The sequence below is a fragment of the Corythoichthys intestinalis genome, chromosome 16 (assembly GCF_030265065.1).
Source record: "Corythoichthys intestinalis isolate RoL2023-P3 chromosome 16, ASM3026506v1, whole genome shotgun sequence".
In the NCBI taxonomy this organism is placed as follows: Eukaryota; Metazoa; Chordata; class Actinopteri; order Syngnathiformes; family Syngnathidae; genus Corythoichthys; species Corythoichthys intestinalis.
In genome coordinates, this window is record NC_080410.1 from 44,332,707 (window position 1) to 44,356,796 (window position 24,090).

Consider the following 24,090-nt stretch of genomic DNA (forward strand, 5'->3'; position numbering starts at 1 on the left):
GAGTTTGGCCTTGTGGCCGGATTGCCGGTTTCCGCTGGCCCGGCACGTTGGATCTGCGCCAGCGAGGGTCCGGCGGTTCGGCTGGCATGATTCCGGCGGTCCCGCTAGAAGGTCAGATTCCTTCAAGGCGTATGGCAAGGCAGATCCACACTGGCGTTTTAAAGCTGGATGCTATTCAAAACATTCCAATTCCAACTGTATATATAGGAGTTTCCAGGAGTTCACGCACAGAACAGAAAGTCACGGAGTCTAATCTACGTTGTGCTGAATCCATTTTTGGAGATTCCATAGGTTCCCCTGGTTAGATCTGCACCAGAGCGGGTCCAGCGGGGCAGCTGGTGCGATTCAGGCGGTCTGGCTAGAAGGTTAGATTCCTTCAAGGCGTAAGACGAGGTAGATCCAAACTGGCGTTTTAAAGCTGGACGCTGTTCAAAACATTCCACTTCCAACTGTATATATACAGTGCCCTCCATAATTATTGGCACCCCTGAAAAAGATGTGTTTTTTTAGCTTCTAATATATATTTTTTAATTCAAATAATATGGGAACTTAATGGAAAAAGAGAAAAATCCAACCTTCAATACAAGTGCATTCATTCAGTGGAGGAAAAATCCCACATAAAGAAAAAAATTATTTGACATCAAATAATGTGTGTCACAATTATTAGCACCCTTGGTGTTAATACTTTGTATAACCCCCTTTTGCCAACAAAACAAGGTCTGGGGACTGAGATGGCCATGGGAGGAGCTTGATTTTGTGTCTGGTGAACCATTTCTGTGTAGAGTTGGCCATATGTTTAGGGTCATTGTCTTGCTGAAAGACCCAGTGACGACCCATCTTCAGCTTTCGGGCAGAGGGCAACAGATTTTGATTTAAAATGTCCTGGTATTTCAAAGCATTCATGATGCCATGCACCTTAACAAGGTTCCCAGGGCCTTTGGAAACGAAACAGCCCCACAGCATCACTGACCCACCCCCATACTTCACAGTGGGTATGAGGTGCTTTTCAGCATGCGCATCTTTCGTGGCACGCCAGACCCATTTAGAGTGTTTGTTGCCAAAAAGCTCAATCTTGGTCTCACACAAAAATACACACGGTCCCAGGCTTCAACTGGGACCGTGTGCTTTGGTCAGATGACACTTATGGAGATTTTGCCACTTCAGCATCAAAGGGGCTCTAGGAGTTTTGTCAGTCGTGTTATCAGTTGGATATGGGGCGTTCTCCGGCGTTCCTCGTGTTGGGACAGAGTGTCCTGCCATTTGTTCTGGACTGCCCGGGAGATTAAGTGTCAATCTTGGTCCCACACAAAAATACACACGGTCCCAGGCTTCAACTGGGACCGTGTGCTTTGGTCAGATGAGTTTTTTGGCAACAAACACTCTAAGTGGGTCTGCCGCGCCACGAAAGATGCGCATGCTGATAAGCACCTCATACCCACTTTGAAGTATGGCGGTGGGTCAGTGATGCTGTGGGGCTGTTTCACTTCCAAAGGCCCTGGGAACCTTGTTAGGGTGCATGGCCGTCATGAATGCTTTGAAATACCAGGACATTTTAAATCAAAATCTGTTGCCCTCTGCCCGAAAGCTGAAGATGGGTCGTCACTGGGTCTTTCAGCAAGACAATGACCCTAAACATATGGAAAATGGAAATGGTTCACCAGACACAAAATCAAGCTCCTCCCATGGCCATCTCAGTCCCCAGACCTTGTTTTGTTGGCAAAAGGGGGTTGTACAAAGTATTAACACCAGGGGTGCTAATATTTGTGACACACATTATTTGATGTCAAATAATTTTTTCTTTATGTGGGATTTTTTTCCCCACTGAATGAATGCACTTGTATTGAAGGTTGGATTTTTTTCTTTTTTCCATTAAGGTCCCATATAATTTGAATTAAAAAAAATTATTAGAAGATAAAAAACACATCTTTTTCAGGGGTGCCAATAATTATGGAGGGCACTGTAGGCACTTCCAGGAGTTCATGCAGAGAACAAAGTCACGGAGTCTCATCTACGTCGTACTGAATCCATTTTTGGAGATTCTGTGGGTTACTCTGGTTGGATATGCGCCAGCGCGGGTCCGGCGGTTCGGCTTGCGTGATTCAGGCGGTCTGGCTGGAAGGTCAGATTCCTTCAACATATGGTAGGGCTAGTATTTTTTAAAAACGACATTTTAGAACTTAAAATTGACCGGAAATCACCAAGAGCAAACAAGATCAATAATTTAGGGGTTTGGGAACAAGACTAAGTGTTTTGGGAGTACATAACTATGATTGAATTTTGAGTTCATAAGGTCAAAGGTCACAGAGGTCAGAAATGGAATTTCGTGATAACGGATCGATTTATTCAACTCAAATTTGCAGGGTACGCGAAGAGAAAAAGTGATGACATTTTGGGGCATGAGAGCAAACATAATTAACTTTACCAAATATGGCAATGCTTTGAATTTGCAAGCTTAAGCTTCTTCTCTAGTCTACATTTCTTTTCCTAATGGCAGCAAATGATCATTATTTGCGATTGTTCGCTGCTCCAAGTTCAAATTTATTGTACGCCAATCGCCAACGAGGCAAAACTGTCCCGTCAGTGGACCCATTCATTTTCGAAGCTCACAGCTGTTAGTACGCTCAGCTCTTAAATTAGAACGCAACCTCCTGAAAATAAACAGACATTTGTTTGGCATCACAATGGGCTTTACAGCGAAGGTAAGAGCAAGAGAGAGAGAGTGACAACATACCGTCGTCTGTCTTTTCTCGTCCATATTTAGCCGCCAATCACACGCTTATCTTTTGTGCATACGTTTCGGCACCTCTCGGGCAAACCTAGGCGCTATATATACACGAGTCCAACATGGCGCTAGTAAAGGGTATGAGGGGAAGCGGGCCGACCCCCTAATAGAGTTGTGAACGCATTTTCACGATATTTACAGCACGTTTGTTAAAGATGATACCGTGGCAGCTGCGGCGCCGACAGCACCGGCAATAAATAAACCAAATAGTGCCGTTGCCATGTACACACTTGAGGGACACTTTATTAGATGCAACCCTCACTAGCTAATACACTCATGCTTAACTCTTGATAGTATATGGGTGTGGCAAAATGTCGAAATGGTTATCGATACGCTCATGCCAAGAATCGAGATATCGTTTTAAAAAGGTGTCACTGTTTTAAAAAAATGAAAAAGGAACCAACAAGTTGCTAACAAAATTTTAACTTTGTTAACTTAATGGTTGCTATTGACCGCACTAGATGCACCAACTCTCGCAATCAGTTCTCCCGGACAGTCCAGAACAAATGGCAGGACGCTCTGTCCTGACACAAGGAAAACCAACGCCCGATATCCAATTGATAACATGACTGACAAGCCCCTTTGACGCTGAGGTGGCAAAATCCACAAGCCTCGTCGTCCTGACAACAGCAACTCCCAAATCCTCCTGTCCAATCCACAAACAGACAATAATCTTAAACAACGCCCAAACACACCCTTCTTCCTGCCCATGTCCCGCCCAGCGAGAGCCTTCAAAAGACTGAATGTTTAACTAATCGTTGTCATTTTTCTTGGGAACCTTTTGTTGACCTGTGATAGGGTGACCTTGCCTCCCCGCCTGAGTGTTTGTTTCGCCTTGCTGTTTTGATCACTGTCAACATGAATAAATTGTCAACTTGTTTTCGTTGAGCCTTCTTTAAACCTTTCAAAATTGAGTCAGTACAAAGGGTTAAGACTAAGGCGAACGTGCGGAGTGTGCCCTTCTGGGTTAACTAATCGTTGTCATTTTTTCTCGGGAACCTTTTGCCGACTTCTGATATGATGACCTTGAAACGAGTTTGCCTCCTCGCCCGAGTCTGTGTCTGTTTGACCTTTCTGTTTGAACGCTGTTGATCCGAATAAATTGTCAACTTGTTCTTGGTGAGCCTTCTTTAAACCTTTCAAAATGGTGTCAATACAAAGGGTGAAGACTAAGGTGAACGTGCAGAGTTTGCACCTCTGGCCAGATTGCCAGGATCCCGCCGGCCGGGGTCGTTGAAGCTGCATCAGCGCGGGTCCAGTGGTTTGGCTGGCACGGCTCCGGCGGTCTGGCTAGAAAGTCAGATTCCTTCAACTGGGAGGGAGCGTTTCCAATTTTGGGTGCATTTACTGGTCATTTTCTGTTGAGTTTGAGTCACCGCCTATTCATTTAGGGAGATTCCCTGGTCACTTACTGTTCTGTAACCAAAGAAACAACAGGAAGTGACCATGAAATGCCCCCAAAATCAACAGGGCGCGACCTAGAAATGGCCCAAAAATAACAGGAAATGACTGAAAATCAACATGGAGCGACCTAGAAATGGCCAAAAATCAACAGGAAGTGACCAAGAAATGCCCCAAAATTGACAGGAAGTGACCAAGAAATGCCCCAAAATCAACAGGCAGCGACCTAGAAATGGCCCAAAATCAACAGGAAGTGACTGAAAATGAATAGGGAGCGACCTAGAAATGGCCCAAAATCAACAGGAAGTGACTGAAAATCAACAGGAAGTGGCTAAGAAATGCCCCAAAATCGACAGGAAGTGACCCAGAAATGACCCCAAAATCAACAGGTAGTACCAAGAAATGGGCCAAAATCAACATCAAGTGACTGAAAATCAGGGGTGAAAGTGGCCATTCCACCATGCGTTTCCGAGCAAGAACGCTGTTCCGGCATACGGTGCTTTGATCCTGAAAATATGACGGTAACTGTCAAAACCCAATGTGTGATGGTTTGTTTAAAATATTGTATTTTGTCAAACGATGCCCTCTGGTGACGGCATTGGGTGTGGCTGGACTCTTTACTTTTTATGACTGAGAACCACACCTGTCTGACATGGCTAAGGCACAGCTACGCTCTGGTTCGGCTTACATGAGGCTGTAAATTGTTTCAGTTGATGTGCGTGTAGGCATTTGTGGTTAAATTGCCGATACTGTTTGTTTAGTTATGTTTAGCGATTTGCTATGAGAGAAGTGTAACTATGTTAGCATTCATAGCATCTTAGCTAGCGGACTTTATTTTGCAGATTAGGATGATATGATTTACTAAATTTACATATTGATTGTACGGGAGGAATGTTTGATGCATATCTTCATTAGAGAAAACACGAAAAGTAAACGTTTACTTTAGCTTAAATTTTCATGTAACATCCAATGTCCTTAAATGGTTAAAATTTTGGTTTTGCATTGAGGAAATGTGGGGGAAAATTTGTAGATGGAAGTTGAGGCTACTGCGTTTTTAACTTTTATTTTGCAAATCATTGAAATAAACAAACAACTTAGAATGAAAAGCATTATTTTGTTTGTATGTGTTATAGGAATAATTGTGCCAAAAGCAGTTTTATCAGAATTTTAGTGTTTTTCGGAGGTTGGATGACCCCCCAACACCCCCCCGGAGTTCCGGCAAGAAATTCTAGCCACTTTCACTCCTGCTGAAAATCAACAGGAAGTGACCAAGAAATGCCCCAAAATCAACAGGAAGTCAGCAGGAACTGCCCCAAAATCAACAGAAAGTGACAAAGAAATGCTGCAAAATCAACAGGGAGCGACCTAGACATGGCCCAAAATCAACAGGAAATGACCAGGAAATGGCCCAAACCCAACAGGAAGGAACTGTAAATCAACAGTAAATGGTCTTTATTGCCCCAAAATCAATAGAAAGTAACTGAAAATTGTCAAGTTCAAAAATAGATCCTTAGGTAGACATTTGTAAAATTACCCAAAAATAAGGAGAGAAGACACTCAGTTTTCTTGGCCAAGGAGAGCAAGGAGGGACTAGACAGTGAAATGCTAGATTACGCTGATTAGTCACCAAAATTGATCTAAACTAAACTCCTTGCTCTTTCTTTTATTAGGGGCTTGTCCTAACACAGAAAGGTGCCACCCTAAAGGGAGGGGGAAAGCAAGCTGGAGACACCCATGTGATTTTGATTGGCTACGTGTGAGCATGTTGGCGGAACTAACTAAATACACGTGTGTAAGCAAAGGCACTTAGATAAAGTGGTCAGAATGACCCAGACACTTCAGTTATGCAACGCTGTGGCCATGGAAGATGTCCTCGAATGGAGGATGTCCTCGAGAGTCTACACGAAAGTCTAGACGTCAGATGCTGAAGATGTCCCCGAAGGTCTAGTTACGCAATGATGCGGCCATGAAGCAAGGCAGTTGTCATCCCGACCCTCTTTACTCTTTATAACACTTAAATATTATACTACAACCTAGTACATCAAGCAATAATCATTTACTGGTTATATCAATATGAAAAAATATGGCAATATGTATTATGTATGTATTATGTATGTATGAGCACAAGCAAATATTCAATCAATCAAGCAAATATTCAATCAACCCTCGATAATTAACTGAACAAAAATCAACAGTAAATGACGTGAAATGCTCCAAAATAAACAGGAAGTGACCAAGAAATGCCCCCAAATCAACAGGGAGTGACCAAGAAATACCCTAACCCTAACCCAAAATTAAGAAGTGACTGAAAACCAACAATAAATGAGCTGAAATGCCTCAAAATTGAACTCATTGTTTGCCATTGACCGCCATAGATGTCCAAACCATCTGAAGTACGAGGAATGGCTCCCAGTTTAAACGGATTGGTCTCCCAGTGATTCATTTGGATTCACGCAGAAATTGTGATGGTTGCTTTGCTATGATGGTTGGTGTATCGGGTACATATTGGGTCACTTCCTGTTAATTTGGGGGCATTTTGAGTTCACTTTCTGTTCATCTCGGCTTACTTCCTGTTGATTTGGGAGAATTTTGTGTTCACTTCCTGTTGATTTTGAGGCATTCCTGGGTTGCTTTCTGTAGGTATCGGGTCACTTCCTGTTTGGGGGCATTTCAGCGTCAATTCCTGTTGATTTTGGGGCATTACAGGGTTCACTTTGTCTTGATTTTGAGGCATTCCTTGGTCACTTCCTGATGATTTTGGGGCATTTCTGGGTAATTTCCAGTTCATTTTGGGGGTATTTCAGGGTCACTTCCTGTTCATATTGGGTCACTTCCTGTTGATTTTGGGGCATTCCAGGGTCACCTTCAGTTGATTTTGAGGGATTTCAGGGTCACTTCCTGTTGATTTGGGGGCTTTTCAGGTTCACTTCCTGTACATATGAGGTCACTTCCTGTTGCTGGAGTTATTCCAGGGTCACTTCCTGTTTATTGAAGGAATCTGACCTTTTAGCCAGATTGCCAGAACTACGCCAGCCGAACTGCCGGACCTGTGTTGGAGCAACTCCTACAACCTGGGCCTGTGAAATTCCAACAACCCGCCCAAAAGGCCAAACTTTTTCTTTTTTTTGCACTTTCACCTTAGTCTTAACCCTTTGTACTGATGCCATTTTGAAAGCTTGAAGAAGGCTTTGAAAGACAAGTTGACAACTTATTCAGGTCGACAGCGATCAAATGGGCAAGGCAAAACGGCAACAGACCCAGGCAAGGAGGCAGACTACGGGTCACCATATCGTAAGGCAACAAAAGGTTCCAGAGAAAAATGACAACGATTAGTTAAACAGAGGCAGCAGAGGGCGTGACTCGCCTGTCATTCTGACAGGTGAGTCACGCCTTCATCCATCAGCTGATAAAGACGCGTCACACCAACATCAGTGACCCTCTGACGAAGGCGTAAGTGCCCGCCGAAACATGTCAGGTATATAAAACCACATACTATTGCCTGGGATAAAAGAAAGGGTTTGACGATTATATAAGTGTAGGCAAAATGAACTCTATACAACGATTACTTAAACATTCAGTCGTTTTGGGGCAGGAAGAGGCGTGTGTTTGGGTCTTCTTCTGTTGCAGATTTGGGCGGTCAATTTCGTGTGTCAGCGTTGCTGGGTCATGGTTAATGAGGCAACTGAGGTGGGAGGTTTGGCCTGCCTCACCGTCTAAGAGGGACAGAGCTATCAAATTTAGAGTTGTTTTTGTCAGCGGGTGTTGTGGTAGTACAGGACGTCCCGCCATTTGTTCTGGACTGTCATGAAGAGATCATTGTGGGATTTTGTGTTACAGACGTGGGCTTGTAGATGTCTTGCCTATCGCCTGGTAGTCAGCGCCAATCTTGCTCAGTCAGCTGCATGACGCACGCGTTGGGCTTCCATGCTCAGAAGGCGTCATGTATCTCTTATGCCCTATGTCAAATATATTCTGCTTGTTTTCCTTACACTATGATATAAATGCTATTTATTTCATATCGGGTACGTTACAGTAATATAACAGTAAATACAAGATACTATTCCTTGATTGATTATATTAAGTGTGAGAGTAATACATCCCTGTCCAAACAAAGATGATCAATTAGAACACTGGCAGCTTTTAGTTGAGGCATTTAGTTGGTCAGGGACGGCGGGGGAACGGCGCTGATTCTGCCTGAGTCAAGTTGCTATAAATAAGCCCCACTAATGTTTCGATAATACAAGGTGAGAACAAGTGAGAGCAACAAGTGAGGGACAAGAATAAAAGCACAAAACCCAAATACGCCAATGTAATTTCCTAGTTGAAATGCAAAAATAGTCAGACTGCTTGTGAAGTCAAATTGTAGTTATCATATTTGAACATTAGCCAATAGTATAATTCTGATAATGTATTTCTTTTAATATATTAGTCAGTACGATATCAAAATTGTATGCCATTTTATAGTCCCGTATGTACTATAACATTACTGTCCATACAATATACTGTATTGCCATGTACCATAATCGAGTCACCATATCAAATTGTGCCACATTTTATTCTAGCAAACCGTATAATACAGAAACGAGTTTTTATTACCAATGTATTAATTTAATATTATAAAAAAATACTGAAAAAAAATACAATCAATAAGTGCATACAGTAAAATGATCCCCTTAAAGGGATCCACGGATAGAAAGACATGTAGTTGTATAGAGTTCATTTTGCCTACACTTATATATTCGTCAAATCCTTTCCTTTATCCCAGGCAATAGTAGGTAGTTTTATTTACCTGACATGTTTCGGCGGGCACTTCCGCCTTCGTCAGAGGACGAAAGGATTTGACGAGAAAGACATGTAGTTCTTAAAAGTACGGCTGTCAAAATCATCGCGTTAACGGGCGTTAATTTTTTAAATTAATCACGTTAAAATATTTGACGCAATTAACGCAGTTGACCCGCTCAGACAGATTTAAATGACAGTACAGTGAAACGCTCACTTGTGTTTTGTGGAGTTTTGCCGCCCTCTGCTGGCGCGTGGGTGCGACTGATTTTATAGGCTTCAGCAGCCATGAGGATTGTGTAAATAATTATAGACAGCATCAATGGCGTGCCACTAGTTTATTTTTTGATTGAAAATTTTACAAATTTTATTAAAACGAAAACATTAAGGGGTTTTAATATAAAATTTCTATAACTTGTACTAACACTTTTCTTTTAAGAACTACAAGTCATGGATGGCTTTAACTGAATGTTAATAATGTTAATGCCCTCTTGTTGATTTATTGTTATAATAAACAAATACAGTCCTTATGTACCGTATGTTGAATGTACTGTATATATCCATCTTGTGTCTTATCTTTCCATTCCAACAATAATTTACAGAAAAATATGGCATATTTTATAGATGGTTTGAATTGCGATTAATTACGATTAATTAATTTTTAAGCTGTAATTAACTCGATTAAAAATTTTAATCGTTTGACAGCCCTACTTAAAAGATAAATGTTAGTACAAGTTGTAATAATTTTGATATTAAAACCTCTTTTAATGTTTTTGTTTCAATAATATTTGTAAAATTATTTTAACTAGTAGGTCGTCATTGTTGTTGACGTCACTGGGCCACGCTGCGGTACTTCACAGTTTCACTCAAAAAACAAAACAAAAGAAAAACGCCACAAGGTGTCAATGGCGAGTTTTAAATTAATTAGGGATCAAGCCAATGAGTGAGTTTTCTTCCTTGACTGACGCCGTAGTTTTCCTTAAATGTACAATGGGGTGTAAAGCAGTGAGAAAGGAAAGGACACAGGCGTTCCGATTCGTAGCTCGGACCGCCCCGTTTATTAGCATAAGTCTCAGCAACTCCTTCACAACAAACATAAGTATTATATAGTGAAAATTAGGGTTGGGCATCGATCATCGATGGTAACCGGTTCTAACACTCCGATGCTCCCGGAATCGTTCCAATTTTTAAATTTCGATTCCTTGTTTCGATGCCCTGACCGCCGAGCGGAAAAAAATTGACTGATATTTATATTCAAGTTATAATTAGCCCTGTGAGAAGTTCATTTAATTTCAAAAAACATCGAGAAGTTAATACTTTAATATGAACTATGCAATTTTTTGGACGCTGCATTTTTTTTTTTTTGACCCTGCCTCTCAAAAGAATCGGAATCGTTCGGAACCGGAATCGAAACGTGGAATCGGAAATGGAACCGGAATCGTTCAATTTCAAACGATGCCCAACTCTAGTGAAAATACAACAAAAATAATATTCATCTCTCTCAAAAAACAATGTTCACAAAAAGAAAAGTGCTTCAATCTGTACTAATGAGGCCTAATTCTCACACAGTTAAACAACAATGCAAAGAGAACTGGCATTCAAAAATTCACAATCAAAATATATATGCATAATACCCATAAAACTTACTCAGAGTTCAGTCAAATTCTATTTGAAGATTTTAGCAACTCGTTTTGCTCAACAAATACACTGGATGGCGATATTTAGTCACAATATACAAACTATGATATGGGATTTAAAACTCACCAGTGACACCTTGTGGTGTATTTAAATCACTACCTTACATAGTTAAAGAGTGACACTGTGAAGTATTACAGCGTGACCATGTCACTGCCGTGCGACGTCAACAACAATGGCGAGCCACTAGTTTATTATATGATTTAAAATTTTACAAATTTTATTAAAACAAAAACATTAAGAGGGGTTTTAAAATCTAATTATTGTAACTCGTGCTTTTATCTTTTAACAACTACATGTCTTTCTATCCAAGGTAGCCTTTAACAGGATGAGACGTGCCCATTTGCAGAACAGATCACTCACCCCAAAAAGCCTGTCATCACATCCCCCTGAGCACACTTGAGCGTCTTTTCACGCGGGTGCGAACGCGTTGACGCCTTTCAATTGACTCTATCCGCACAGATCAGCGAGTCTGGGTTGCTCGCGGATGGCGGGGTCTTGCATCAGCGCTCAAAATGAAGCCCGCGGGCGCCAGGGGAGTTTCAACTCTTGTTATTTGACATGGCCACACGACCACATTCTGCACTTACTATACTTACTCAACTTTGTTCAAATGGAAAAGTAAAACCAACTGTTAATCATTACAAAACTTACAATAAAAAACTTTTATAAACTAGAAACTGCAATTTCTGGAGATACAGATCTTAGCCCCACCCAGATTGGTTTGGGGATATTTCGGGAACAATATAAGGTCACTTCCTGTTGATTTGTGGACATTACACGGACACGTCCTTGTCACATCAGGTCATTTGGGGACATTTGGGTGACATGTCCTGGTCATATCAGGTCATTTTGGGACATTTGGGGGACATGTCCTGGTCATATCAGGTCATTTGGGGACACTTGTGGGACATGTCCTGGTCATTTGGGGGACATGTCCTGGTCATATCAGGTCATTTTGGGACATTTGGGGGAAATGTCCTGGTCATATCAGGTCATTTGGGGACACTTGAGGGGACATGTCCTGGTCATTTGGGGGACATGTCCTGGTCATATCAGGTCATTTTGGGACATTTGGGGGAAATGTCCTGGTCATATCAGGTAATTTGGGGACACTTGGGGGACATGTCCTGGTCATTTGGGGACATTTGGGGGACATGTCCTGGCCATATAAGGTCTTTTGGGGACATTTGGGTGACATGCCAGGATCATTTTGGGACATGTCCTGGTCATATCAGGTCATTGTGGGAGACATGTCCTGGTTATTTTGAGACATTTGGGGGACATGTCCTGGTCATATCAGGCCATTTTGGGACATTTGGGGGACATGTCCTTGTCATATCAGGTCATTTGGGGACACTTGGGGGACATGTCCTGGTCATTTGGGGGACATGTCCTGTTCATTTTGGGACATTTGTGGGACATGTCCTGGTCATATCAGGTCATTTGGGGACATTTGAGGGACATGTCTTGGCCATATCAGGTCATTTGGGGACACTTAGGGGACATGTCCTGGTCATTTGGGGACATTTGGGGGACATGTCCTGGTCATGTCAGTTAATTTGGGGACATTTAGGGGACATGTACTTGTCATTTTGGGACAGTTTGGGGGATATGTCCTGGTCATATCAGGTCATTTTGGTACATTTGGGGGACATGTCCTGGTCATTTGGGGACATTTGGGGGACATGTCCTGGTCATATCAGGTCATTTGGGGGACATGTCCTGGTCGTATCAGGTCATTTGGGGGACATGTCCTGGTCATTTGGGGACATTTGGGGGACATGTTCTGGTCACATCAAGTCATTTGGGGATATTTGGGGGACATGTCCTGGTCATTTGGGGACATGTCCAGGACATATCACGCCATTTGGGGACATTTTCAATGCAAAGCCCCATATAATAATTTATAAACACGTTTGTGACAATCTAAATGAATTGGGCATTTATCATTTTAAGTGATGGGAAATGAGTTAAATACTTATAGTACTTACAGTCCGAAACAGTGTTGTTTTTGGCAGCCCTTTAATTTTTGTCATAACATTTTGGATGACAATACTTAGTCTTAGTCATATTTTAGTCGCTTCAAATTGAGTCTTCGTCTCGTTTGCGTCAACGAGTACTAAAAAAGGTTTTCGTCGAATTTGAGTTGACGAAAACTCAAAGGTACTTGGTTCACTAGGTTTTTTACAGTAAAAAAAATCAAAGGTTTTAGTCCAAAACAAATGCTTCCAACAATTTTGAAAGAACAAGCTAATGCGACTGACTAACAAACTACATGTACATTATGGAAAAAAGAAGAAGCTAATGCTAACGCTAACGCAACAGACTAACTACACGGACAACACAAAAAAACAAGCCAATGCTAATGCAACTGACGAACTAACTACACGTACAGTACAAAAATGTCACGCATTTGGAACACATGACAGACTATGTCACATTTTTGTCTCGTTCTCTTCTGGTTTTAGTTGACAAATACTCAAAATGTTTTTGAATCCAAAAAAAAAGGGCGCAAAATTAGTAAATAAAGGTTTCCAACAATTTTGAAAAACAAACTAATTCTAATGCTAACGCAACTGGCTAACTAACTACACGTACAATACGGAAAAACAAGCCAATGCTAATGCTATCGCAACTGACTAACAAACTTAGGGTGAACAAATGTCCTCCTTTGCTCAGACATGTCCACTTTTTGCATCATTCTTGAATGAAAATGTCCCGTTTTCATTATTTTTGCACGGGACAAATTAGCGTGTGTCAAAATTGACTGAGGTCTTAGAAAAGTTTGTAGCTCTAGCTAAAAATGTTTCTCAACAAAATATTCTTGTTATCGTCATCGTTGATGAAAACGTTCTGAAAAATACGTAAATGGTTGGTAAACTCCTTGTTAGTTCATAAGTTTGTTTGTCAATTCACTCAGCCATTATACTGAATGTCCTTGACAAATTGAGTTTGCTAAAAGTGTTACTCAGTCAATTTTTTGAGAAGTTGGCAAATATATTCTTACGCTGCGGATCAGGGGATGGAAACGCCAAGCCTTCTAGCAGCCTTTAAAGTAAACCCCCATGGGATCAGGTTGCACTGCTTCACAGTGAAGGTAAATTAGATTAGTGACCACCCCCTGCCACCCCCCTTCCACCAGCAACTGGCAGGTTTGTGGGGGGTTATACTGGATAACACACAGAGAGAATTTATCTCCTTTTAAAACAGGTCCATCAAAAGCAAGGCTTCAATGACGCGCTCCAAAATGCTGCAGTAAATTCACGAGAACTGCGATATTGAAGATCGCTATTAAAAAACAATGTTCATTTTGGATAAAAAAGAAAAATCTTATTTGGCCCGGGGCAGGACAGGAAAAAAGAGGAGCTGCGGGAGTTTAGAAGATAAGTAATTGGGAGGGGAGTGTACACAAATCAACCCAGTAATCGTGTGAATTCCTTGTGAGTGTGAGCCCGTTGGCAACCAACCATTCACCGCCCCATTGCTAATCCCGGCACCGAGGTAGGACAGGATCCCCACCCGGAGTTGGCGACACCCTGCCGACCCACCGGCACTTAGGCAGGTACCCGCGCCGGAGCCCAAGGATGATACCTGGGCAGAAAAAAGAGGAGAAGGCGGAAGCAGGAACGTGCCGAGAAGCCACAACCAGGTGGCGTGGGACCAGAGCCCGACCCCCACCCACCTCCGCAACTGGCAGCCCCGTGAGCCGTGCCATAGAGAAAAAGTGCGGGACCCACCTACGGCCCCAGTACTGTGGCTGCCCCAGGTCCCCGACCTGCAGCCATTACCCAGCACCCTGATGGGATTGTGTAGGAAGGGCAGTGCAGTGTATGCATTAAAATAGGAGAGCTGAAGGCATTGGGACCAACGCATGGAAGTTCTTTCCAGCCGCACATCTCACCGCCCCTTGGCGAAGCCCCCCCTGCCTCCCGTGGAGTGTAATGTATGTGGTGGGGCCTGCGGCGGAGTGGCAACTGTCACATCACACTCCTACCCCAACCTGTCCCACCCAACCATCCTTGGTGTATGATGCATTAAAATCAAGGGGGAGCTGGCCCGGGACTGTATGGCCCCGTTACGACTCTCCCCAAAAACATGAATGAGCATGTAGGTGCCAAAAGTGAAAGATATTTACAGTGCTAAGTGAAGAGTACGTGAGTTAAAAGGCAGGCTCCCGCAGGCAAGGCCCCGCCTACCGTAACCACCAGCCATAGGGCCCCGACCACCCACCGCCCCCAGGCACGACCACTCCCCGCAGCAGGTGTCAACAAGCCCCACCCCAGATCCCATGGCCCCCAGGTGGGCCCGCCAATGACTCCGCCGGGAGTAGGGCAGTGGCAGTCGCCGCAGGCCCGCAAGGCGGGTGAAGCCAAAGACATATTGATTTATTTTTAACAACAAAAAAAAGAAGCTACCGAAACTTTTTTCCCCTCACCAACACCAGTGGCTGCAGCACCCTCAGCACCCCACTTCACACCACAGTGTCGAGGTTGAGTTTTTAAAAACTGACGTACTCATTTTTTGAAAAGCCCTGCTACATGTGGACATGGCAGAAGCCATGTGTGTTTTTCCTGTTAATCCAGCATGTATTTCTTCTAAAGGGAACAACGGACAGAAAGACTTGTAGTTCTTAAAAGATAAATGTTAATATGAGTTATAATAATTATTCAAACCCCTCAATGTTTTCGTTTTTATAAAATTTTAAAAAATTAATTTAACTAGGTCGCCATTGTTGTTGCAAAATGCACTCTGGGCGGTGACGTCACTGGTTGGGGCTGAACATGTCGTCGGTTATGCCCTTGAACCCGAGTGCAGACAACAATAACAGGGACTGTATAAAAGGGTTTATTGAACACACAAAAAACACGCGATCGCAAAAAGTAAGACAAAAAAAGGTTTCGTGACAGTAGGTCGGGATCAATAAAAAAATACAGAGGGAAAACCGGTGAGAGGCAGACAAACGAAAAAACAAGGCAATGATTCAACTAGCAGCCTCGGCAAGCCGCCTAGGATCGGTTTAAAGTCATGGCTGATGAGCTGTAATTGGATGCAGGTACGATGTTTGAAATTCATCTCACATTCCTAACAAAACAATCTGACCAGCAGCAGAACGTGACAAAATAATGCCAGTCGTCATACTAGCTTCGCTTGCTAGCTAGCACAGCTATTCCCCCAGTCCAACCCAACCGTGTCATCACCCCCAGCGTGCATTGTACGCCCTCTGTAGGTCAAAACATGACACTAAATATTAATTTTAAATCAATGGCAATAATATTTGTGTTTTTAATAACATATTTTAGAAAAAGAATAATTGTGGTTCATTAGAGCCTACTAGTCTAAGTCTGAGGTTCCCTCAAAGAATACGTTTATAATTTTCCCTTCTGTGCTGTAACACCAAATTTCAGGGTTCCCCCACTTGTAAATCCCACTTAGACCAATATCTATGGCTGTCATTTTACAACTTATTATGATTGCAAAAGATGAAAAAGTCAATTTTCCATAATCTGTCCCCTGTTAAAAATGAGGTACCTACGTGGGCTAAATGTTTTTAGGGCACGGCGAGTTGGCCGTGTATGGGTTGCGGTGGGCTCACATACTGACAGGTGGCCCCCACTGGTGGAGCCGGTACTCCCCCAGAGGTCCAAAATAGTCCCACAATGGGTCAAAAGGCGAACACGCCAGAACAGGAGGCGGCGATCCAGCGGGGCTTCCTATTTTAACTCCTGACTTACTACGCTCGGACGAGGAGAAGCCCACTAAATATCCAAAGAGCTTTCTTCTGCTTCCATCTAAACATCTTCTGGCAAACACTAAACCCTTATAGACTCTCTAAAGTCTCCGCCAAAAGGGCAAATCCCTTCCACGGAGAGGCGTTGATCTGACATCAGACGATACGGCTAGTCCATCCGTCCTTGGGAGGGGACGGTTAGTCTTTAGGCCGCCATTACGCTAAGTTAGCGTGTGACCCTCGCTGCGAAGGAGATGAAGTTGTTCTGAATGACATCACTGGTGGTAATGCTTGAATTGCCCTGTTTTAGATGTAGCTTTTGTCTCCTACATTTAACCCGAAACCAAAAAAAAAACAAAAAAACAAAAAAAATCACCTTAGTCACAATAATCTTTGATATACACAAATACTTTAGCCACGTTTCCTGAATACTTTTAAGCCTACTTAAATACTCTTGATCTAGTATATATGACCTACATGTGTTAAGCTGGTTGCTCCAAGAATCTGCATACAACCCCTAGCAAAAAGAATTAATTCACCAGTCTCGGACAAGCACTCACTCAGACAATATCCGGTCACTTCCTGGTGATTTGTGGACATTACGCTGACACGTCCTTGTCATAACAGGTCATTTGGGGACATGTCCTAGTCATATCAGTTCATTTTGGGACATTTGGGGGACATGTCCTGGTCATGTCAGGTCATTTGAGGACATTTGGGGGACGTCCTATTCATTTGGGGACATGTCCTGGTCATATCGGGGACATTTTGGGGACATGTCCTGGTCATATCAGGTCATTTTGGGAACATGTTCAGTCCATATCAGGTCATTTGGGGGACATGTCCTGTCCATATCAGGTCATTTGGGGGACATGTCCTGGTCATAACAGGTCATTTGACGACATTTTGGGGGACGTGCTCTGTTCATTTGGGGACATTTTGGGGACGTGTCCCGGTCATATCAGGTCGTTTTGGGACATGTTCTGTCCAAATCAGGTCATTTGGGGGACATGTCCTGGTCATATCAGGTCATTTGGGGCATGTCCTGGTCATATCAGGTCATTTGGGGGACATGTCCTGGTCATTTGGGGGACATGTCCTGGTCATATCAGGTCATTTTGGGACATTTGGGGGACATGTCCTGGTCATATCAGGTCATTTGGACGTCTATCATTTTCATATCATATTGCGAAGTACAATGCTAGTCTGTTAGTGAATGTAGCTAGCGGCCGCCTTATTTAAAAAGAGGTTTTCCAGTGAAAATTCCTGTGAATAAATGCTTAAATCCCCGAATTCTTTATAAATATGGATGTAAAACAGTCTCGATTCTAGGTTAAAAGCAAAAAACAAAACGTGCAGTTAGCATGTATTTTACGTAAATATGTCGAAGTACAATGCTAGTCTGTTAGTGAATGTAGCTTTCGGCCGCCTTATGTAAACAAAGCTTTTCCAGTGAAAACTCTTGTGAATAAATGGTTAAATCCCTGAATTCTTTACATATAGTGTATATGGACGTAAAACCGTCTCGATTCTTGGTGAAAAGCAAAAAAAAAAAAAAAAAACCTTGGAGTTAGCATTTATTTTACTTAAATATTGCGAACTATGATGCCAATGCAGTGGCAGCTAATTTCTCCCCTTGATTTTTTTCACGTTTCAAAATGCATGCATGGTACGAAAAATATAATGACTACCTTGAATCCTCGAACAAATCACTCCTGAGACAATCTTTCCTGTTTGTATGCGGTACAGCTTTCGTACTTTTTCAACACAAATCCGGAGTTAGATCGCCGCATGCGTATGTTTGTAAATAGCTCCTCCTGATGTGGACGCCCCTCTACTTGAAGGCGAGGAGCAGTGCATGACCGATCGGACATGTCAATACCATTATGAAGTCTATGGGTGAGCCTAACCCAACAACCACAGCTCAAAATTATTACCATCAGAACAAAAATACTTGAATTATTTTCCAATAAAAACACGTGTGTATGACTCGTATCATGTTTACATTATACACACACTCTCTTTCTCAACAAACAGTTGCCAGAGAGAAAAAAAAACACGTTTTACCACTGCTAGACACACTAAACACACTGGAGTTAACTCTCGTAGTTGGTGGGAAACGTTCATGACAGTGTTTGCCAACCTTTAAATTTGCATAAATGCAAAATCATATTGGAGGTCTTGCCTCCTCGGCAGCCACCCTCCGCAAACATGTTTTACATGTCGGTTGACCCTCCTCCTCTAAGCCACGGCCGTCTCTAACTTTTCTGTTGCCGAAGTATTCCCCTATCAGCGATTGTTATATTCCATGGGGGAAAAAGTTCAGGAGTTTCACCTCTTCCAGCCATTGTGTAGCACAACCTGACTCACTGACACTGAGCAAAAACTGGTGGGGGAGGGTTGAGCCTTGCAGCTGAAAATGAGGGATTTCTCCCTGCTTTTTTGAGACATCAAAAATAGCTAATACCGTAGGGACGGTATGACGCAAAATTTTTGCGGTATTGAAACCGTGCCATTTTCATACCACAATATACCTTGAAACCGGTTATCGGCACATGTCTATCTGCACACTTTGTAAATTGAATGTAGTTGAATGTAGTTGAAATATTTAATCAGTGATTAGTGACCAAAATTAAATCCCGTACATGCAGTCACTGGTAAATTTGGGTGCTGAAGGCGTACAGTGGAGCAAATAAGTATTTAGTCAACCACCAATTGTGAAAGTTCTCCCACTTGAAAATATTAGAGAGGCCTGTAATTGTCAACATGGGTAAACCTCAACCATGAGAGACGGAATGTGGAAAAAAAACCCAAATCACATTGTTTGATTTTTAAAGAATTTATTTCCAAATTAGAGTGGAAAATAAGTATTTGGTCACCAACAAACAAGCAAGATTTCTGGCTGTCAAAGAGGTCTAACTTCTAACGAGGCTCCACTCGTTACCTGTATTAATGGCCCGTTTTAACTCATTATCGGTATAAACGACACCTGTCCACAACTCCGGTCAGTCACACTCCAAACTCCACTATGGCTTAGACCAAAGAGCTGTCGAAGGACACCAGAGACAAAATTGTAGACCTGCACCAGGCTGGGAAGACTGAATCTGCAATTGGTAAAACGCTTGGTGTAAAGAAATCAACTGTGGGAGCAATTATTAGAAAATGGAAGACATACAAGAGCACTGATAATCTCCCTCGATCTGGGGCTCCATGCAAAATCTCACACCGTGGCGTCAAAATGATAACAAGAATGGTGAGCAAAAATCCCAGAACCACAAGGGGGGGGGGGCAGCGACTCAAATCCTGCACTGCCAGACGCGTCCCCCTGCTGAAGCCAGTACACGTCCAGGCCCGTCTGCGGTCCGCTAGAGAGCATTTGGATGATCCAGAAGAGGAGTGGGAGAATGTGTTATGGTCAGATGAAACGAAAATAGAACTTTTTGGTAGAAAAACAGGTTCTCGTGTTTGGACGAGAAAGAATACTAAATTGCAGCCGAAGAACACCATATCCACTGTGAAGCATGGGGGTGGAAACATCATGCTTTGGGGCTGGTTTTCTGCACAGTGACCAGGATGACTGATCTGTTCAAAACAATGAATGGGGCCATGTATCGAGAGATTTTGAGTGAAAATCTCCTTCCATTAGCAAGGGCATTGAAGATGAGACGTGGCTGAGTCTTTTAGCATGACAATGATCCCAAACACACAGCCAGGGCAACAAAGGAGTGGCTTCGGAAGAAGCATTTCAAGGTCCTGGAGTGGCCTAGCCAGTCTCCAGATCTCAACCCCATAGAAAATCTGTGGAGGGAGTTGAAAGTCCGTGTAGCCCAACGACAGCCCCAAAACATCACTGCTCTAGAGGAGATCTGCTTGGAGGAATGGGCCAAAATACCAGCAACAGTGTGTGAACAGCTTGTGAAGTTACAGAAAACGTTTGGCCTCCGTTATTGCCAATAAAAGGTACATACCAAAGTCTTGAGATGAACTTTTGGTATTGACCAAATGTTTTCCACCATGATTTGCAAATAAATTGTTTAAAAATCAAACAATGTGATTTTCTGCATTTTTTTTTCCACATTGTCTCTTATGGTTGAGGTTTACCCATGTTGACAATTACAGGCCTCTCTAATATTTTCATTTGGGAGAACTTGCACAATTAGTGGTTGACTAAATACTTATTTGCCCCACTGTATTCCGAAAATTACAGTACTTTTTTGTCCCGTTCCTCGACAAGATGCTATAACGACCAGCATCGGAAAACACAAACGGATTAGTAGTAATGAACGCGCCACCTCAGCGTGGCCCCTCCCGCCCGGTAGACGGCATGTCCCTACAAGGCCAACGGCTGGGAATAAAGTGTGACCGCGGGCGCGCAGAGTGACGGCAGCTGAAGGCCGACGAGCCGAGGGTGTGAGGAGGAGTTAACCGAGTGTTGGGTTTCAGTAGGCCCTCCAATCTTAGACGCCCAGAATAAAAGGGGCCTGCACGCTGGCTGCGAGGGAGCTTGACACCATCCCAAGGACGGGCAAGGGTGTCTATTTTATCGACGTTTATACACGTCCAAAATATTTCAGTCCCGTCGACTGTCTTCGATGCCTATTCCATTTGGACCGCGAGGGTTGCCATTGAATGATCATTCACTACCATCCATCGCAGGTCCAAATGGATTGAACATCTATCTCCGTCATTGAGTTAAGCAGCGCTTCTAAATGAAACACAATGCCAATCAATGTGAAAAATGACAAGACATTGTCGGTCCTGAAGGGCCTTTCTTACCTGCCGTGGCGTGAAAAAGCAGCAAGGTGAGCAAACAGCAGACAGACACGATGCGAGCCTTCATGGTGGCGGCCGGGAGACCTCTCGCAGTCCCGAACGCAGTATATATACCTAGACCCGGGGCGGGAAGGTTAAAGGGCAAAAGGGGTGGGGCTTGCGTGGAGACCGGCAGCAGCTGTGTGAGTGTGCCTGATCGCCAACAGGCAGCTGACCAGAGATCACTTTGGGAAATGTGTGTAATTACAGTGTTATTACAGTGGAAAGTTGACTTAGGAGTTAATACCAATTGACCTCACTGAAATTTACACTAGACTTCAAGAAACCTGTGTACAGTGCTGGACAAAAGTATTGGCACCCCTGCAATTCTGTCAGATAATGCACAATTTCTCCCAGAAAATGATTGCAATTACAAATGCTGTGGTACTAATATCTTCATTTATTTTTGCTTGCAATGAAAAAACACGAAAAGAGACTGAAAAAAAAAATTTAATCGTTATTAGTAGGGTTGTTCCGATCATGTTTTCCCGATCCGATTGCTTTTTTTTTTGTGCTCCCGATTCAATTCCAACAATAAAACTCGGACGAATATATACATTCAACATACAGTACATAAGTACTGTATTTGTTTATTATGACAATAAATCCTCAAGATGGCATTTACATCATTAACATTCTTTCAGTGAGAGGGATCCACGGATAGAAAGACTTGTAATTCTTAAAGGATAAATGTGACTTTGTATATTGTGACTAAATATTGCCATCAAGTGGATTTTTATGAGCTTTCCGTAAATGATATTGCAGCCATTTAACCTCTGCCCAAATGCATGACGGGAAATGCAACCATGACTGTGCGTAATAGTACCAACTGATATACTCAGTGTTGGGAAATAAAATAGGGTGTTAAGAAAAAGATCAACTACTACCTCTCTTCCCCACATTGCTTCCTACGATATTTCTAATCGACGAGAGAGGGATTGTAAGGCATTAGCCAATTAAAAAAAGGCTTCAAAGGCTGCCAAAATTCTCTCTACTCATTTTACGTTGCTTTTTAGCTCTATGTATACGTAATACGGGGCCATTATAGATTGAACGCGACAATGCGTGAGTGGGTCGTGCAGCGCATGCGTTAATTGCGTTAAATATTTTAATGTTATTACCGCTGTTGACGTGATACATTTGACAGCCCTACTTTAAGCCAAAACTAAAGACTCTACATGAGTGTAAGACATTTTGTTTGTAACGATAAATACATTTAGAAAACGATTTAATTGAAAAAATATATATATATATATATTAAAAAAGGCATGTTTGATATTTTTTTGCCAATTCCCATACTTTGAAAATGACGTGATCGGACCCGATCTATTGGGATGCCAATCGATTAGGACATTTTTAATTATTAGGGCTGTCAAACGATTTAAATTTTTAACCGAGTTAATCACAGCTTAAAAATTAATAGTAATTAATCGCAATTCAAACCATCTATAAAATATGCCATATTTTTCTGTGAATTATTGTTGGCATGGAAAGGTAAGAAACTAGACGGATATATACATTCAACATACTGTACATAAGTACTGTATTTGTTTATTATAACAATAAATCATCAAGATGGCATTAACATTAAGTTAAAGCAATCCATGAATAGAAAGACTTGTAGTTCTTAAAAGATAAATGTTACTACAAGTTATAGAAATTTTATCTTAAAACCCTTCTTAATGTTTTCGTTTTAATAAAATTTGTAAAATTTTCAATCAAAAAATAAACTAGTAGCTCGCCATTGTTGATGTCAATAATTACACAATGCTCATTGTGCTGAAACTAGGGCTGTCAAACGATTAAAATTTTTAATCGAGTTAATTACAGCTTAAAAATTAATCGTAATTAATCGCAATTAATCGCAATTCAAACCATCTATAAAATATGCCATATTTTTCTGTAAATTATTGTTGGAATGAAAAGATAAGACACAAGATGGATATATACATTCAACATACGGTACATAAGGACTGTATTTGTTTATTATAACAATAAATCAACAAGATGGCATTAACATTATTAACATTGTTAAAGCGATCCATGGAGAGAAAGACTTGTTCTTAAAAGATAAATGTTAGTACAAGTTATAGAAATTTTATATTAAAACCCCTCTTAATGTTTTTGTTTGAATAAAATTTGTAAAATTTTCAATCAAAAAATAAACTAGTAGCCCGCCATTGTTGATGTCAATAATTACTTACACAATGCTCATGGGTGCTGAAGCCTATAAAATCAGTCGCACTGAAGCGCCAGCAGAGGGTGGCAAAACTCCATAAAACACAATTAACAAGTGGGCATTTCACTCTACTGTCATTTAAATCTGTCTGAGCGGGGCTTGTGCGTTAATTGCGTCAAATATTTTAACGTGATTAATTAAAAATATTAATTACCGCCCGTTGTGATAATTTTGACAGCCCTAGCTGAAACCCATAAAATCAGTCGCACCCAAGCACCAGCAGAGGGTGACAAAACACCAGAAAACACAAGTAACAAGTGGACATGACACTGCTGTCATTTTAATCTGTTTGAGCTGGGCATGTACGTTAATTGCGTCAAATATTTTAACATGATTAATTAAAAAAAATTAATTACCACCCGTTAACGCGATAATTTTGACAGCCCTGATCATCATCATTTTACACAAAACTTCAAAAATTGTAAACGTAATGGCACCCTCAACCTCATACTTGGTAGCACAACCTTTAGACAACATAACTGCGAACAACCGCTTACGGTATCCATCAATGAGATCCTTACAATGCTCTGCTGGAATTTTAGACCATTCTTCTTTGGTCAACTGCTCCAGGTTTCTGAGATTTGATGGGTGTCTTCTCCAAACTGCCATTTTCAGATCTCTCCACAGGTGTGGAGGATTCAGGTCTGGATT

The 24,090-nt window shown here is 42.0% G+C and overlaps 1 protein-coding gene across 2 annotated transcripts in view; it reads right to left on the reverse strand.

Moving 5' to 3' along the window:
* srl (sarcalumenin) overlaps window positions 1–21,505 on the reverse strand; it is a 33,668-nt gene extending 12,163 nt beyond the window's left edge. Inside the window, exon 1 of one of the 2 annotated variants that reach the window (XM_057860606.1) lies at window positions 21,165–21,505. In XM_057860606.1, coding sequence (XP_057716589.1) covers window positions 21,165–21,228 — 64 coding nt within the window. In that variant the 5' untranslated portion in view covers window positions 21,229–21,505. Of the gene's footprint in view, window positions 1–11,020; window positions 11,149–21,164 lie in introns of those variants that run through there. The other variant, XM_057860607.1, reaches the window with a different exon arrangement.
* Between the last annotated feature and the right edge of the window lie 2,585 nt (window positions 21,506–24,090).